Source organism: Salvelinus namaycush, chromosome 34 (genome assembly GCF_016432855.1).
Source record: "Salvelinus namaycush isolate Seneca chromosome 34, SaNama_1.0, whole genome shotgun sequence".
Taxonomy (NCBI): Eukaryota; Metazoa; Chordata; class Actinopteri; order Salmoniformes; family Salmonidae; genus Salvelinus; species Salvelinus namaycush.
In genome coordinates, this window is record NC_052340.1 from 1,937,519 (window position 1) to 1,955,087 (window position 17,569).

The following is a 17,569-nucleotide window of genomic DNA, read 5'->3' on the forward strand; positions in this document are numbered from 1 at the left end:
GACCTGGCAAAGAGGGCAGAGCTCTCAAGGAAAAGGCATATCCATAGCAGCAGCTATGGTATGGATAAAGACAATGTGACACCTCCACAGCTGCATGAATGTGTGATCTCTTTATATTATTAGCTAATTTAGCTAACATAACACTAACTTTCACACATCTAGATGGCTGGGCGGGGTGGGTGTGGAGCCAGAGACAGCAGGGGTTCAAACTGTAGAATCCAGTTCCTACATTTGAATATAAAAATGGATTTATCAAACAAAACTATGCTACATTTTATCTCTGGGACCCTCAGGATGACAAATCAGAGAAAGATTATTGAATGTCAGTACATTATTTACCTTCAGAGGTGAATGTATCAAACCAGTTGCCATGATAAAAGTTTTTGTTGTTGTGCGCTCTCCTCAAACAATAGCATGGTATTTTTTCACTGTAATAGCTACTATAAATTGGACAGTGCAGTTAGATTAACAATAATTTAAGCTTTCTGCCCATATAAGACATGTCTATGTCCTGGAAAGTTTACTGTTACTTACAACATCATGCTAATCACATTAGTGCACGTTAGCTCAATCTTCCCAGGTATAGGGACAACAATTTATTTTACATTTTTTTATTTATCCTTTATTTAACTTGGCAAGTCAGTTAAAAACAAATTCTTATTTACAATGACGGCCTAGGAGCAGTGGGTTAACTACCTTGTTCAGGGGCAGGACGACAGATTTTTAGCTTGTCAGCTCGGGGATTCAATCTTGCAACCTTTCAGTTACTAGTCCAACGCTCTAACCACTAATGCCCCACATTCTTGATAAAAAGCTGTTCAGAACGTCAGAGTGAGGTTTGTCTAAACATTACAAATATTTTAAAGCCTCCTCATCCCCAGCAAGCTTAATTAACATATTTAATAATATATCCTATGTACTGAAAACATGTTCATAATACTGCCATTAAAACATTGAAATAATGTAACATGAAACATTTACTCTGCAGTGTTTTATTATAGTTTAAACCTCTGTGTGTGAAATATTGCATGACAAGTCATGACAAAAACATACGGATCTACAAGAGCATATTCTAATGTTTAACAAAAGTTTTGCATTGACATTTGCAGTATCAAATTATGTAAAGTGTGTAAAGTTGTTTTAAAGTTAAAAAAAACCATAATTTATAAACTCAGCAAAAAAAGAAACGTCCTCTCAATGTCAACTGCTTTTATTTTCAGTAAACTAACATGTGTAAATATTTGTATGAACATAACAAGATTCAACAACTGAGAAGTAAACTGAACAAGTTCCACAGACATGTGACTAACAGAAATGGAATAATGTGTCCCTGAACAAAGGAGGATCAAAATCAAAAGTAACAGTCAGTGTCTGGTGTGGCCACCAGCTGCATTAAGTACTGCAGTGCATCTCCTCCTCATGGACTGCACCAGATTTGCCAGTTCTTGCTCTTCCACCAATGCACCTGCAAGTTCCCGGACATTTCTGGGGGGAATAGCCCTAGACCTCACCCTCCGATCCAACAGGTCTCAGACGTGCTCAATGGGATTGAGATCCGGGCTCTTCGCTGGCCAATGCAGAACACTGACATTCCTGTCTTGCAGGAAATCACGCACAGAACGAGCATTATGGCTGGTGGCATTGTCATGCTGGAGGGTCATGTCAGGATGAGCCTGCAGGAAGGGTACCACATGAGGGAGGAGGATGCCTTCCCTGTAACGCAGAGCGTTTAGATTGTCTGCAATGACAACGAGCTCAGTCCGATGATGCTGTGACACACCGCCCCAGACCATGACAGACCCTCCACCTCCAAATCGATCCAGCTCCAGAGTACAGGCCTTGGTGTAACGCTCATTCCTTTGAATATAAACGCGAATCTGACCATCACCCCTGGTGAGACAAAACCACAACTCGTCAGTGAAGAGCACATTTTGCCAGTCCTGTCTGGTCCAGCGACGGTGGGTTTGTGCACATAGGCGACATTGTTGCCGGTGATATCTGGTGAGGACCTGCCTTACAACAGTCCTACAAGCCCTGAGTCCAGCCTCTCTCAGCCTATTACGGACAATCTGAGCACTGATGGAGGGATTGTGCGTTCCTGGTGTAACTCGGGCAGTTGTTGTTGCCATCCAGTACCTGTTCCGCAGGTGTGATGTTCGGATGTACCGATCCTGTGCAGGTGTTGTTACACGTGGTCTGCCCTTGCTTGGACGATCAGCTGTCCGTCCTGTCTCCCTGTAGCGCTGTCTTAGGCGTCTCACAGTACGGACATTGCAATTTATTACCCTGGCCACATCTGCAGTCCTCATGCCTTCTTGCAGCATGCCTAAGGCATGTTCATGCAGATGAACAGGGACCCTGGGCACCTTTCTTTTGGTGTTTTTCAGAGTCAGTTGAAAGGCCTCTTTAGTGTCCTAAGTTGTCATAACTGTGACCTTAATTGCTTACCGTCTGTAAGCTGTTAGTGTCTTAACGACCGTTCCACAGGTGCATGTTCATTAATTGTTTATGGTTCATTGAACAAGCATGGGAAACAGTGTTTAAACCCTTTACAATGAAGATCTGTGAAGTTATTTTGATTTTTACGAAATATCTTTGAAAGACAGGGTCCTGAAAAATGGACGTTTCTTTTTTTGCTGAGTTTACTATGTAGGCCAACACTTTCCTGAAAATGTACATGATTCTTGATTTGAAGTAATTATGGAATTGAATAATGGATTGATAATCAATATTGTAGTGCAATTGATCAATGACAGGTTCTCAAATTATATCGACGTCATTAGTTCCAATGTGCAGCTAGTTCCATATGTTTAAATGCATATGGATGTTGTGTTGTAACCATGACTATGTCCAGCAGAGTGCTTGTCTGTCAGGGTTGGGGTCAATTCGAATTTAAGTCAGTCAATTCGGGAAGTAAACAGGAATTCCAATGTAATATTAATTTCACCGACTTCAATCCGAATTGACCCCAACCCTGTTGTCTGTAGATCCTAATGGACGATGAGAATATACATGTAGGTAGTCAAAGGCAGTATGAAATAGTGATGTTTAATAAAAATATATAAAAGTATATTTGCATGCATTATAAGTAAACCACAAAAGAGATTGAGCAGTTTAATTAGTTTTCAAGCAGTTCTGCTGTCATATTATGCAACCTGTACATCGTTTTAATTTCACAACCTAAAGGATAGTTCACCCTAATGACATTTTGGATTTGTGCCAGAAATGCTAAAAGGTTACAGGCCAGGTAAACAAAACCAAAACATGGATTGCTGTCTTAACTTGTCCATAGACTACTTACAGAGTAGGAAAACCAATGTAATTTTGTAACTATCCCTTTAATGAATTTGCTATTCATTCCAATATTCTTGAGGTATACACGTGGCCAGTGCATATTCCTCTCACTATGGTAGACCAATAAAAGCCATGTATATGGACAAGCTGCCATGAGGTCCTTTCCTTTTCACAGGGAGCAGATCAACTACAAGAGAAGAAGCTCAGGGCTCTATTTTCGGCTGGAGCTACAGACGCATTTATTCAGCAAGTAAAACTGCCGCTCTGACGTTTTCCAGCAATTTACCGGTCTAATATCAGCTCGCTTGCGCCGTGGCAATATTTGAGGTGTGCCCTTGAAAACAAGCACAAAAAAGTGACAATTTCATGCAGGGCATATTGGGAGATTTAAGACCAACGAAAAACAGGTCTTAGATCTAACGTGGTTAGTAATGACATGGATTTTGTGAGCGGAAGCGCAACCTATCCAGCCGTGACGCACAGTGCCATTATGCTCATGGAACAAGAGAGGAGATATGAATTTTGCGCAGGTAATTGTATTAATAAACATAAAATAACTCAAAAACCGTGCATATAGCCTCCCCTCAAGGAAGGTTGTTTTTTTTGTCCTACCCAATGTGTTCGCCAAGTAGCCAAGCCTGTCAATATAGGGTTTGGCTCGTGAGACTGCTTTGAAATAAATCTTCATCACCAAAGCTTTATTAAAAATTCAAGTTTGGGAGCAGCAAAACAGTGAGCGGACATCTACTTTTTACCTAGTGTGTAGGCCTACATTATTTTAGTTTTGGACTTGCGTAAAACCCCTTCATGTAGGCTACATGTGTCCATATGCCCATCATGAAACAAGAGATGAGATGATGCTGGTGACCCTTTAGACCCTATTTTCCTGTAACAATTGCTTGTTTTCCATTTCATACAGTATGATTAAAAACCAAGCCCTCCTGTAGGCAACCCTTAAAGGTAAACTTCAAAAATGTTCTACTTCATATTCATCATCTCAAACACCACCCCAACATCAACATTTGTGAAAATGGTGCATTTCTATGTTTTATAGTAAACAAGATAGAGGAAGATATGTGTTTCCAATGACATCATCAGTGCGCATCGTGTGATTTTGACACATTTTGAGTAGGCATTGCCTACGAATTGTCTACTAATTGTCAGGACCCAGTGTGAGAAACAGTCACTAATAGTCGGCAGAACCCAGAAGATGAGGCAGACACAGCAGTACTAGAGATGGTGGTTTAATAAAGGAAAAAAGATCTTCAGGCAAAAAATATAAATCCACAACATCAAAAATAAAGCCAAGAGAAAAAATGGATATCCTCCAAAATACAAAGAAAATCCACAAAGTGGTAAGAACAGCAGGGAAAAACAAACCTCAAAAGACTAATCAAAAATAAACAAGAACAGAACCAGAGAACCTCTGGAAAATCCAACAAGAGAAAAATATGTTCACAGCAAGGCTGGGGCTGGGGCTGGGGCTGGGTGCTAACATACAAACACTGAGCAAAGAACTGAGGAACACACAGGGTTTAAATACCAACAAGGAAATGACACACAGGTGCAAATAATAATTAGAACAAGTAAAAAACAAAAGGTTCAAAAAAGGCGCAATGGGGGCATCTAGTGACCAAAACCTGAACAATCCTGGCCAAATCCTGACACTAATTGGTTGATGATGTCATTGGAAACACTTATCTTTATATTTTTTTACTACAAAACATAGAAACGTGCCATTTTCACATACTGTATGTTGATGTTGGTTGTGCTGCTGGAAATGATGAATATGAAGTTGGAAAAAAAAGAAATTTCCCTTTAACCTAGGCCTATAAAGCTATAACGAAGGCTGGTTCAACAGCAATCCGGAGTGTCTTTTTTATCCTGTCCATTTTATTATATCATGCTTCTGACCCCAAGCTATTTAGAAATACAGTTGTTTCAAAAAACAGATTGCTTGTTTCGACATTTAATTTGATTAAAAACCAAACTTAATAGAATGATTCACCGGCCTGGCTTTACGATGAGAATGTTCAGCTCGCATACAATGGAATTTAGGAGCCGTCGGCTTTTTCTGGAGAAATGTGAATGCGATATGTAAGATGGTTCCATTATGTTTATAAAACATATTTGGGAGCAGTATAAAAGGTGAGTGTACATTCTCTTTATATTGGATCTTTGTCCTGCTTCTGTGACTTAATATTATATGCCCACAGGGAGCAATTATGGTGCATAACTGTATTTAGACATAGCCTACTTAAAACAAGATTTTTTATTTAATAAAATTATTCACTCTCTTTTTAGGCCTTATCAATAGTGAATTTAATCTTGCTTATTGATAATGTTTGGCATGTCCATGGCTCAGCCATAATGACATCTACAGTAGGCCTAGCCCCTAAATCAGCGTGAATGCTATGGTTAACAATATATACTACCCTTCAAAAGTTTGGGGTCACTTAGAAATGTCCTTGTTTTTTGACTAGCAGCTTCATTAAATAGTACCCGCAAAACACCAGTCTCAACATCAACAGTGGTGAGGCGACTCCGGGATGTTGGCCTTCTAGGCAGAGTTGGAAAGAAAAAGCCATATCTCAGGCTGGCCAATAAAAATAGATTAAGATTGGCAAAAGAATACAGACACTGGACAGAGGAACTCTGCCTAGAAGGCCAGCATCCCGGAGTCGCCTCTTTACGGTTGACGTTGAGACTGGTGTTTTGCAGGTACTATTTAATGAAGCTGCCAGTTGAGGACTTGGGAGGCATCTGTTTCTCAAACAAGACACTCTAATGTACTTGTCTTCTTGCTCAGTTGTGCACCGGGGCCTCCCACTCATCTTTCTATTTTGGTTAGAGCCAGTTTGCACTGTTCTGTGAAGGGAGTAGTATACAGTGTTGTACGAGATCTTCAGTTTCTTGGCAATTTCTCGCATGGAATAGCCTTCATTTCTCAGAACAAGAATAGACCGACGAGTTTCGGAAGAAAGGTCTTTGTTTCTGGCCATTTTGAGCCTGTAATCGAACCCACAAATGCTGATGCTCCAGATACTCAACTAGTCTAAAGAAGGACAGTTTTATTGCTTCTTTAATTAGCACAACAGTTTTCAGCTGTGCTAACATAATTGCAAAAGGGTTTTCTAATGATCAATTAGCCTTTTAAAATTATAAACTTGGGATTAGCTAACACAACATGCCATTGGAACACAGGAGTGATGGTTGCTGATAATGGGCCTCTACGTCTATGTAAATATTCCATAAATAATCTGCCGTTTCCAGCTACAATAGTCATTTACAACATTAACAATGTCTACACTGTATTTCTGATCAATTTGATGTTATTTTAATGGACAAAAAATGTGCTTTTCTTTCAAAAACAAGGACATTTCTCAGTGACCCAAACTTTTGAACGGTAGTGTATTTCCATATTGAAGCAATGCAATTACTTAGAACAATATGGACTGCAAACATGTTCAATGTATTTAGCAAAGGAATGGAATATGCCTACATGTTGTTATTTTGTTTCTGTAGGCTATTTAACAAACAATAGGCTATAGCGGACTAACATTCAAATTGGCTTTGATGACAACTTAAAACATGAAAGACCGTAAATACACAACTAGAAGCACCCACATATTTAGCCATGGATCACGTTCTGTTTGGCCAGTGAGGGGACAAGCCTCCCAACTTATTTATTCATCAAAATCCAGCCCTTTCACACAACTGCCAGCTACTGCGCCCATAATTTCTGCAGTGAAAATAGCAAAAAAACACCCCCGGACCTATAGCCCTACCAACAGCACTAAGACTTACCATTGCATTAAGTTTGATAAAATAGAGCCCCCAGTCTCTTACAGAAATCTGGTAGCACTATATCCCTTTGGTATGGTTGACAGATAAAACAAGCCCCAACCTAGGCTGCCATGTCTCTTATGATTTGATTGTGTGACAGAACATGAACCAGTGTAAAATGCTCTTCATTCTCAATTCTATTTCACATGACTGACTGTGAAACTCACCCAGGATAAACGACAGGATGTATCGGTACTGTATAGTCTCTCACATGCTTGGAATGTATGTGATTGCTTTATCCCACATTAGCAACAAGCAATATTGTGCCTTTCCCTTTATTGACCGAGGGTCCCAGATTAGAGACCCATTTCATCTGGCAGTCCTATATAATAAAACACACATTGGAGGAAATCAGCTCCTGTTTAAGTGTGGCCCTGTCTTCCCATTGTCCTTCCACCAAGCCATTTCATTTATTTGGTTTCACACAGTGGTCACACAAACCAGTCTGGAACTACAGACTAGACAAGAGCCTATCAACAACAAACTCTTACATTACTTACAGTTGGTTCCCTTGCACAAGGCGATTACATCTAGATTCCTACTGTGACAGGAGCCTTGCCTTCAATAAGCCAATGGTTTTGGTTTTTAAACAAGAACGTTCTTGTAATATTGGGAATCACCCCATGGCCTTAGGCACTGAGCTCCTCTCTGCCATATTTGTTTGTTTAAGCTAAGCAGATTCATACTGCATGCACACTCTCACACAACAGTTGTCGATATTCTGTAGTCTTTGGCCAAACGTTTGGTGTGCATGGTGTATCTCTGGGCCACTGCCTGGAGGTTTCTAGAAGCGGTACTCCAGCTTGCAAGCGATCTGGGCCTTCTTCCTCCTACCCCCACTCCCCAGTTTACCTCTCTGCACTGATCTTATAGCGCAGCACAAAGTATGCAAGGAGGCGGAGGGTCACAAAGAACATGCCGAGCACTATGAAGTCAAGGTACAGTTTGGCATCTTCCACGTCAAGCTCTTTCAAGATGGCCTCCGACTTCTGGAAGTGGCATGTTTCATCCTTGTCACAGTGGAGGTCCTTCCGGTCCAGCCCGTAGATGGAGAGGATGACACCTTCAAAGCCATACCTACAAAATAATAGGAACTGTTTTATGGTGCTGTAGAAGAGGATTAACAGTAGGAGAGAGTGGGGTAAGTTGAGCCATTTTTACATTCAGCATCCCTACGTCAATGTAAATGTATAATTGTTTCTAAGAAAGATATCGACATATATTTCAGGATGTTGTGTATCCCTGTAAATAATCATACTTCATGTAAACATAACAGTTTTGAAAACATAGTTTTTCCAGGTATGGGGTAAGTAAGGGTCAGGGTAAGTTGAGCCGCCTTGTAGTAAGTGGGTAATGGTTTCATGTGACTGTGGGTGCCGGTAGGTCAAAGTTGAATGTGGTATGTTGTATATCTTAAATGTATGCCTACATTCAGATATACATCTCTCAGTTCCATTCTATACCCTTTCATTTCTTGACCAGTTGTCCGAGCCAGGGATGTTGTTTCGATGTGCCAATTCGTAGGCAAGTTCTCTGAATTTGAGGCTTCCAAGGCCATGGAACTCGTTCGTGAGATTCTTGATACATTTAGCAAGCTCAGACTCCATGTCATCAGATAAGACCTTCTGTGCCTCTCCTCCTCTATCATAGCCTCTCTTTCACACAGATTTTCTTTTTCTTTTTTTGTCAATGTAACTCTTTAGTGCCATTCAGTCTATCAGTCTATTTTTTCATCCCACTTCTCTCACTTCCTTGGCTGCTCTCTCAAGACCCTCAATTGGGACTAGACTCCTGGTTGTTTTACATTTGTATACGAGGGGCATGATGCTCTTTAACAATAAAATGCACTCTGTTGAATTCATATGCATGACACATTGCAAAAATACCATGCATTAAACAGATTTTTTGTATGTAATCATTTGTATGGGGTATGGTGGCCATTGGCTCAATTTACCCCATGGCCATTGGCTCAACTTACCCCAAAGCAAACATTTTGACTATATTAGCGCACACAGTTATAAGGATGCACTTTCATGCTAGGTTTAGGACCTCATATTGTAGCTTAAATAGACCCCAACTGAGGTATAAAACAATCGTAAAGCTATCTACTTTGGTTTAGATACAAACAATACATTAATTTGACTATGTGACATTTTTTGGGGCCTAACTTGCTTACCACTTTTTCCATATGGTTTCATCCTTCACAGCCTCCATGATATCTTCCTAAATATTGGGTCACATTATTCATTTTGTGTATGGTTTCCTAGAAACAACATAACCCACTTCCCCCTACTGTTCAAGTGCCAAACACATGGTACTTTCTCAGTATTAGGGGCAGGTCACATGGTTAGGAAAAAAAATCGGGGCCCTTGTAAGTCTGAAAAGTATCTGAAAAACGAGTTACCTGACATATGAAATGTATGACATCCACTGAAGATACCACGGAATTGTGTCGAAACTGACGAAGAAGCCAGAGAAAAGCAGTACGGGTATGGCAGTCACCGGACCTACAAACGTGGCAACCTGAGATATGGACAAGCGCAAAATCAGAGGCAGCACGTGACTCACTGTAACCATCTTACATGTGCATATTGAGGTTAATCGTCTGCTTAGAATACAATTGGGTACCACCCTGAGAAACATAATTATATGCATATATTATAGGTTGGTACTGTGTAAATATGAAATATAGTAAAAAATATATAAAGATTTGTTTAATTAATTTTAAAAAGTTGTATATACAGATTCAAATTAGAAATGTAGATGGGGACAGGTGAGAGGGATACAGCGGAGAGTGTGACTGGTGGAACAGGGGATCAAAACGCTGCCTCCAGGGGCATACAGTATGTGGTACAGGGGCGGCACTATGCTTAAACCAGCCCCAAGGACAAAATATATATATTTTTATTTGACCCCCTTTTTTCTCCCCAATTTCGATCTTTTTTCATCGCTGCAACTCCCCAACGAGAATGGAGGACATGCCTGTAGCGAGGTGGAAGCCGCTCCTATCAGCAGGCCCAGAGACTGGGCCACAAGAGAGGTGAGGACTCCCAGTGCCAAGAAAAGGATGAAACGCACGGCGTCAGGCGGCTGGGACGTCATCCAGTAGACGATGCTGCAGTAGGCGACTGGGAACACTATCTGTGAAGCAAAATAAGAAAAATACTTGATTGTGTATTTGTGGACACAGAAATTGTCTTGTCAGCTTTATTTTCTCGACCACCAACACATGCATGCACAGTTGCATACACGCCCAACTACACATTGACAGATTGGAAGGACAGTGTCAGTGCAGCACCCCCAGGGTCGTGTAGGTGGTTAAGTACCTTGCTGAAGGGCACAACAGCAGGAGAAGCTGTTGCTGTCTAGGATTGTGATACGGCCACATCACATTCCTCATGTTCAGCCAACAGTACCTCACCATGGAAGCATAAAACTTAAATACAAAGCCAAGCTTTTTGTGCTTTGAAATAATAATTTTGAATTGTTTAAAAAAGCCAAATTAGATGTAATTCAATACAATAAATGAAAACATGCAGTAAACCTTTCTGTAACTTTTAATTTAGAGCACAGGGGATGTCTGGTGAAGCGTAAACTATAAAGAAATGTGTTTAACCTTTATTTAACTAGGCAAGCCAGTTCAGAACAAATTCTTATTTACAATGACGGCCTACCGGGGAACAGTGGGTTAACTTGGCCAGGTCGCAATTGTAAATGAGAACTTGTTCTCAACTTGCCTACCTGGTTAAATAAAGGTGAAATAAAAATAAATAAATAAAAACTGCCTTGTTCCGGTGCAGAACGACAGATTTTTACCTTGTCAGCTCGGGATTCGATCCAGCAACTTTCCGGTTACTGGCCCAACGCTCTAACCACGAGGCTACCTGCCGCCCCAAAAGCCTCCTTATGTAATGTTATTGTGGGATTTGTCTAAATCTGAAACATAATTACTTTTTGACCTCGACGCTAAAGCCCCTTTGAGCTCCTATAACAGGTTTCTATAGATACAATACCTTTGCTCTTTTCAGTAAATGATAGAATCGTAATGTTTTTTTGTTGTGTTTTTTTTCCTCTATTCTTGCATTTTGGTGAAATACCAACTTACAGACTTTTTAGGACACAACACACTACTAAAAATGACCCTCCAGAGTTCTTTGTGACATTGTTATTACCTGGAAGGGGAGGTCCGCCATAGTCTTGGCCAGATAGTAAGCCTTCAGACTGTACCAGTAGTTCAAGTGCTCTCTTAGGAACACTCCCATCTCCAAAGGGACTGCATTGGAGAGATGGAGAAAACAGGCGCATAGTAATCTCATTTCGGAAATCAGAAACAGTGCAAGGTACTGTACATCTCGGCACAGTCCACTCCTAACATACTGTATGCGATGGCGTGTGACTGTTGTGAATTCATGCACTAAATCAATGCATGCAGATGTCTGTCGTTCAGAAGAGCTGGGAATGCTCACACGTCAGAACGGTAGGCATTAGGGCAGCAAACATGAGGAAGAGCATGGAGAAGAAGAGGAAGCCGGAGTTGCTGAGCACTTTATTGGCGTCGTTGCCGATGCCCAGGTAGAGCAGGCCAATCAGAATCCCAATCCCAATGTGAGAGGTGATTCTTAGGTGAGTCAGCACCTGTAGGACCAGAACAGGAGGAGAAGAGAGGAGGAGAAAAAACATTTTGTTTATATATTTTCCTATCCATTGTGCTTCTGCATCTGCATTGCTTGCTCTTTGGGGTTTTAGGCTGGGTATCTGTAAAGCCCTTTGTGACAACTGCTGCTGTAAAAAGGCCTTTATAAAATACATTTGATTGAGAGGAAGCGAAAGGAGGAGGGCGGAGAAGAGGAGATGAGAAGGGAAAATGGAGTGGATGTAATAGTCGAGGATGAGCAGAGTGTAGTATGAATAGATTATTTTATTTTTTTCATTTTTTTTTTCATATGCTTTGAATTTTATTAAAGTGTTTTGGGGTTCATGATGTAACATCTAGTTGTTTTTAAAGGGAGGCGGAAGCTGTTGCAGTACAAAATCAAATCACTGGGGGGCAGTATGTCTTACTGTATCTCTAATGATGCATTGAAACGTCCTTTTGAACAGGATGCAGAACTGAGTCAGACAACTGGCCGAGAAACTGTGGCAGCCCTCACCGGAAGGGGAGTCCTGAGTGAGAGTGAGAGTGAGAGTGAGAGTGAGAGCAAGAGAGACTCTGAAAATATCACTTCAATGAGATTCTTCATTTCAACCCATTGAGAGCTGTAGTAATACACTAATCCTGCCTTTTACCTCCTCAGAAGATTTGTGCCACAGGAAGGGTTTGAGGGGTCCATCGTTCATGTCTGTCTTGTAGACCTGCTCACATTTCCCCTCCTGCACGGCTTTCACCAGACGAGCCGTCTGATCTCCGTACTCCCCAGACGCCACCTCCATCACTGGGATCAAATGGAGAAAGAGGTACGCATGTCACAGAAACCCCAGTGAATACTGCATGAGGAACCAATCACTCAATCAATCAATCAAATGTATTTATAAAGCCCTTCTTACATCTGCTGATGTCACGAAATGCTGTACAGAAACCCAGCCTAAAACCCCAAACAGCAAGCAATGCAGGTGTAGAAGCACGAACCATCTGTAAAGTTATTCTGAGAAAATGTATTTTCGGATGAACTAATAGATAGAATAGTTAGTAGAACGCTTTATACCAAAGTATGCTAAAAAATAACTTCTGGGACAGTTATTCTAAGAAAATAAGGCAGATTCCTGAATACACTGAAATAAGGTGATAACAACAATGATGACAACACATTTGACTTGTTTCTCATTAAACTGGTAAGAGTTTCTCACCAAAGTCTGCAGGATTGTGGTATGTTGGGCAGTTGAGCCCCAGCTCTCTAAGGTAAGGGACCAGGTTAGGTACTTTCCCTCTGTAGATACACTGGCCCTGGCTAAGGACGTACAGCTAGAGAGGGAAACACAGGGGCACAAAGAAATCAGGATACAGTACATTCATTTAGCAGACCATCCATTTAGGGACCATAAGTATTGCGCCACATGTGTAGCTACTCCATACATTTCCAACTGTGATCCTGTGGTTTCATTGTGCCTTTCATAGACTCCCATGCAGTAGGCTTGCTTGAATCCCAGATCTGTTTATGTTGTCATGCCAGTGGCGTAGGAGTTGGTAAGACAACTCAAACAGATCTGGAACTCAGGCTAGCAGTAGGCCAGGTTGGAGGCTGACCTTGTTGAAGAGCTCAAAGAGCTTGGCGCTGGGCTGGTGGATGGTGCAGATGACGGTGCGGCCACCATGGGCCAGGGCCTTCAGCAGAGACAACACCTGGAAACAGGAGGAACTGTCCAGGCCACTGCAAAACAGGGTATAGGGGCCAAGGTTAGTATATGGTGGACAATGTCAAAGCAAAGAATAGATTGGCTTTTGCACACCTCAAGTAACATCTTAGATCATCAATGCGGAGGAGAAGCAAACAAGTGAAGTGAACTGGGAGAAGAACATTGCATAAACTTGCACTATTTGGCACGTTAATGACATAGCAACAAACAGTCCCTCTTGTCCATGTCTTTCTTGAAGAACTGTTTCTTGGGGGAAAACGTTACCGGCAACTAATGTGAGTTGGTACAGAATCCTGTACAGTCCTTTCCATGGCCAGTGTTTGGTTACCCCTCATCTTTTTTTCTACATCTGTTTCAAGGAGCCTGCGATCAACAATTGCTCGGAGTGGGCACAAAGGGGGCTTTTACAATGACTCTAACATTAGCTACTTAAGTTGACATTGTTTGTTCTGCACACCTTCACACGTTCTTGTTTGTGATCTAATGGTCCTATCACTGGGCACTGATATGAATCATGTCAGTGATTTTGAGCAGGTGAGTAGCTATCCAATAGCAAAGGGCTATCCAATAGCAAAAATCCTTGGTATGATCTTAAAACAATTCCATATAGCTTAAACTCCTGTCTGTGCCAATGTCAAGTCTCACCATATCATGTTTTAGCCAACACCATGCTTGAAAATAAGGAAGCATTTACTCAGTGATGTGTTGTGTTTGCCCCAAACATAAGGCTTTGCTTTTAGGCCAAAAAGTGTATCCCTTTGCAGTATTCATTTTGTGCCTTGTTGCATACATATGCATGTTTTGGAATATTTTTACTCTGTATATTTGCATTCTTCTTTTCACTCACTCATTTAGGTCATTATTGCGGAGTCACTACTAGGTTGTTGATCCATCCTCAGTTTTCTCCCATCACAGCCATTGAACTCTGTAGCTGTTTTAAAATCACCATGGTGACATCCCTAAGCAGTTTCCTTCCTGTCCTGCAGCTCAGTTCAGAAGGAGGACGGAATCTTTAATGCGTCTGGGTGGTTACTACACCATCCACAGCATAATTAACTTGACCATGCTTAAAGATATATTCAAATGTCTGATTTGTTATTGTTACCCATCTACCAATCAGTGTCCTTCTTTATTAGGCTTTCAAAAAATACCCCTGGTCTTTGTAGTTTAATCTGTGCTTGAAATGCAATACTTGACTGAAGGACCTTACAGATGTTGTATGTATGGGGGACAGAGGGAGGGGTAGTCATTCAAATATCACATCAAATCATATTCCTAATCCCAGACAACCAAAAACAACAAATGTACTTTACTCTAAGGTCATTTTCACCCTCGATTTATCACAGTGCCAAGAGACAAGTTAGTGTGAGCTTCAGGAGTAGGCAAATCCATACAGATCGTACAAATCGAAACCAAAGGAAGACAAAAGGCTGCTTTTTGGCCATTAAGGACTTTGGGACTCATCTGTGCCCCTGGTGAGATACAGTCTTTCCTAATCAGAAGCCAACTGGGAGAAAAGATATTCAATTGCATCCTCTTTTCCAAAAGAGGATAGGTTAACCTTGGAATTTTTCTTTCAGTGGGGACACAAACCCAAACAAGACAGAATAAAAAACCACACAAAAAGGAACACAACTAACACCTACACTCAACAACGACGTTGTATTGCCTGTACATCTCGTGAAAGAATAGGCATTGACTCTAAATATGGACTTTGCAGTGTGCTTAGACCGTGGGGCGTTATAATCCATTGTCACATCAGGACTTTCCTTGCCACTGACACACATGCGTGTGTTCTATACGATGTACAATACGGCCTTCTGACCTGGTGGGCTCATCAAAGAACATGATGGGAGGGTTGTTGACAAGCTCCAGGGCGATGGCCAGCCTTTTCCTCTGCCCCCCTGAAAGATGTGACGTTCGAGTTTTCGCACACTCAAGCAGGCCCAGGGCCGTCAGGATCTCCCTCACCTTAAAAACAACACGGGAAGGTTACAAACACCTACATTGCATTCGGAAAGTATTCAGACCCCTTCCCCTTTTCCACATTTTGTTACGTTACAGCCTTATTCTAAAATACTTTTTTGCTCTCATCAATCTACACACAATACCCTATAATGACAAAGTGAAAACAGGTTTTTAGATATGTTTGCAAATGTATTAAAAATGAAAAACAGAAATACCTTATTTACATAAGTATTCAGACCCTTTTCTATGAGACTCGAAATAGAGCTCAGGTGCATCCTGTTTCCATTGATCATCCTTGAGATGTTTCTACAACATGATTGGAGTCCACCTGTGGTAAATTCAATTGATTGGACATGATTTGGAAAGGCACACACCTGTCTATATAAGGTCCCACAGTTTACAGTGCATTTCAGAGCAAAAACCAAGCCATGAGGTCGAAGGAATTCCGAAATAAGAACACAGTGGCCTCTATCATTCTTAGATGAAAAAAGTTTCGAACCACTGTCATGACGTTTGTATTATTAATGTGACGACTGCTATTCGTCAAATAATGAACTATGTTTACAATTACTTGATTAAATTAATCAGGTAACCATTAACTCAATAACCTTGTGCACCATGGGAAAAGTTTGTTTAATGAGTTACTGTTTCCCAAATTAGCTAAAAGAATATGAGAATATCGATATCATAGCAGTCACTAATTAATTAATTTCCTAATCAGTCTCATTCTGAACGTCGCATAATTCGTAAATCTGCACAAACCCAGGTCTCACTAAATCATTCCGTACCACACCAATTGAGTTGATACTTTATTTACTAACAAGCTAGATGATAATATAAGATACACATACACAAACAGTCTAGGTCATTGGTTAGAACTTCATACAATGGCAACAGGTCTCTAGCGGACCAACACAATATGACACATGTTACACAAAATGGAGATTTAAAGAAAGAGAGAGAGAGAAAGAGAGAGAGAGAGAGAGAGAGAGAGAGAGAGAGAGAGAGAGAGAGAGAGAGAGAGAGAGAGAGAGAGAGAACTGCCGCGAACTGCCGCTCTTATGGGTCAGAATTATAATGAATGTATTTACTTATTGAAGGTCTCCATTGGGTATTTCTTTCGATGGCTGCGTCTCCTTTGTTCCCGGGTGTAAATCTCTGATTGTCCACCCGATGTCACAATGTCCTTTCTCTTGGTTGTCTGTTTCCTTGCCCTCGTTCTGTGAGAGTGGGCTTCTGAGGAGGCTAATCAGCCGTGTAGACGCTCCCAGCTTGGGTAGGAGGGCCATGTAGACAACCAATGACTTGAAGAGAATAACCGGTTGATCCTTCTTGAATTCACCTTCTTAGATATAGTAATCAACCGTAGTCTTGATTGTTAAGAGGTTCCTTTGTCCTCTACCTCATGTTGTGTTTTGGGGTCACAACTAGTCGTGGACCTCGGCTGCAGCACACGGTCAACTTAGTTACATGTTTTATACCCTCGGGTCACAAAGGGGCGTTTCTGCCTTTATGACATGCTCTCTGGGTTCCCTGGGGCATAGCTCAATACAAGGCAAGGTATTAGAACTTACCAGGATCTCGTTTAGACAACTAAACATCACAGTTCGGCCTCCCGGGTGGCGCAGTGGTCTAGGGCACTGCATCGCAGTGCTAACTGCGCCACCAGAGTCTCTGGGTTCGCGACCAGGCTCTGTCGCAGCCGGCCGCGACCGGGAGGTCCGTGGGGCGACGCACAATTGGGCTAGCGTCGTCCGGGTTAGGGAGGGTTTGGCCGGTAGGGATATCCTTGTCTCATCGCGCTCCAGCGACTCCTGTGGCGGGCCGGGCGCAGTGCGCGCTAACCAAGGGGGCCAGGTGCACGGTGTTTCCTCCGACACATTGGTGCGGCTGGCTTCCGGGTTGGAGGCGCGCTGTGTTAAAGAAGCAGTGCGGCTTGGTTGGGTTGTGCTTCGGAGGACGCATGGCTTTCGACCTTCGTCTCTCCCGAGCCCGTACGGGAGTTGTAGCGATGAGACAAGATAGTAATTACTAGCGATTGGATACCACGAAAATTGGGGAGAAAAGGGGATAAAATAAAAAAAATATAAAAAAAATAAACATCACAGTT

The 17,569-nt window shown here is 41.7% G+C and overlaps 1 protein-coding gene across 2 annotated transcripts in view; it reads right to left on the bottom strand.

The window, feature by feature from the left end:
* Positions 1-7,988: 7,988 nt before the first annotated feature.
* LOC120028978 (ATP-binding cassette sub-family G member 1-like) overlaps positions 7,989-17,569 on the bottom strand; it is a 38,370-nt gene continuing 28,789 nt past the window's right edge. The window contains exons 6-15 of one of the 2 annotated variants that reach the window (XM_038974263.1): positions 15,317-15,462; positions 13,382-13,505; positions 12,985-13,099; positions 12,427-12,572; positions 12,202-12,303; positions 11,607-11,775; positions 11,313-11,413; positions 10,123-10,281; positions 9,545-9,663; positions 7,989-8,217 (exon numbers count right to left, since the gene is read on the bottom strand). In XM_038974263.1, coding sequence (XP_038830191.1) covers positions 7,989-8,217; positions 9,545-9,663; positions 10,123-10,281; positions 11,313-11,413; positions 11,607-11,775; positions 12,202-12,303; positions 12,427-12,572; positions 12,985-13,099; positions 13,382-13,505; positions 15,317-15,462 — 1,410 coding nt within the window. Of the gene's footprint in view, positions 8,218-9,544; positions 9,664-10,122; positions 10,282-11,312; positions 11,414-11,606; positions 11,776-12,201; positions 12,304-12,408; positions 12,573-12,984; positions 13,100-13,381; positions 13,506-15,316; positions 15,463-17,569 lie in introns of both variants that reach the window. The other variant, XM_038974264.1, reaches the window with a different exon arrangement.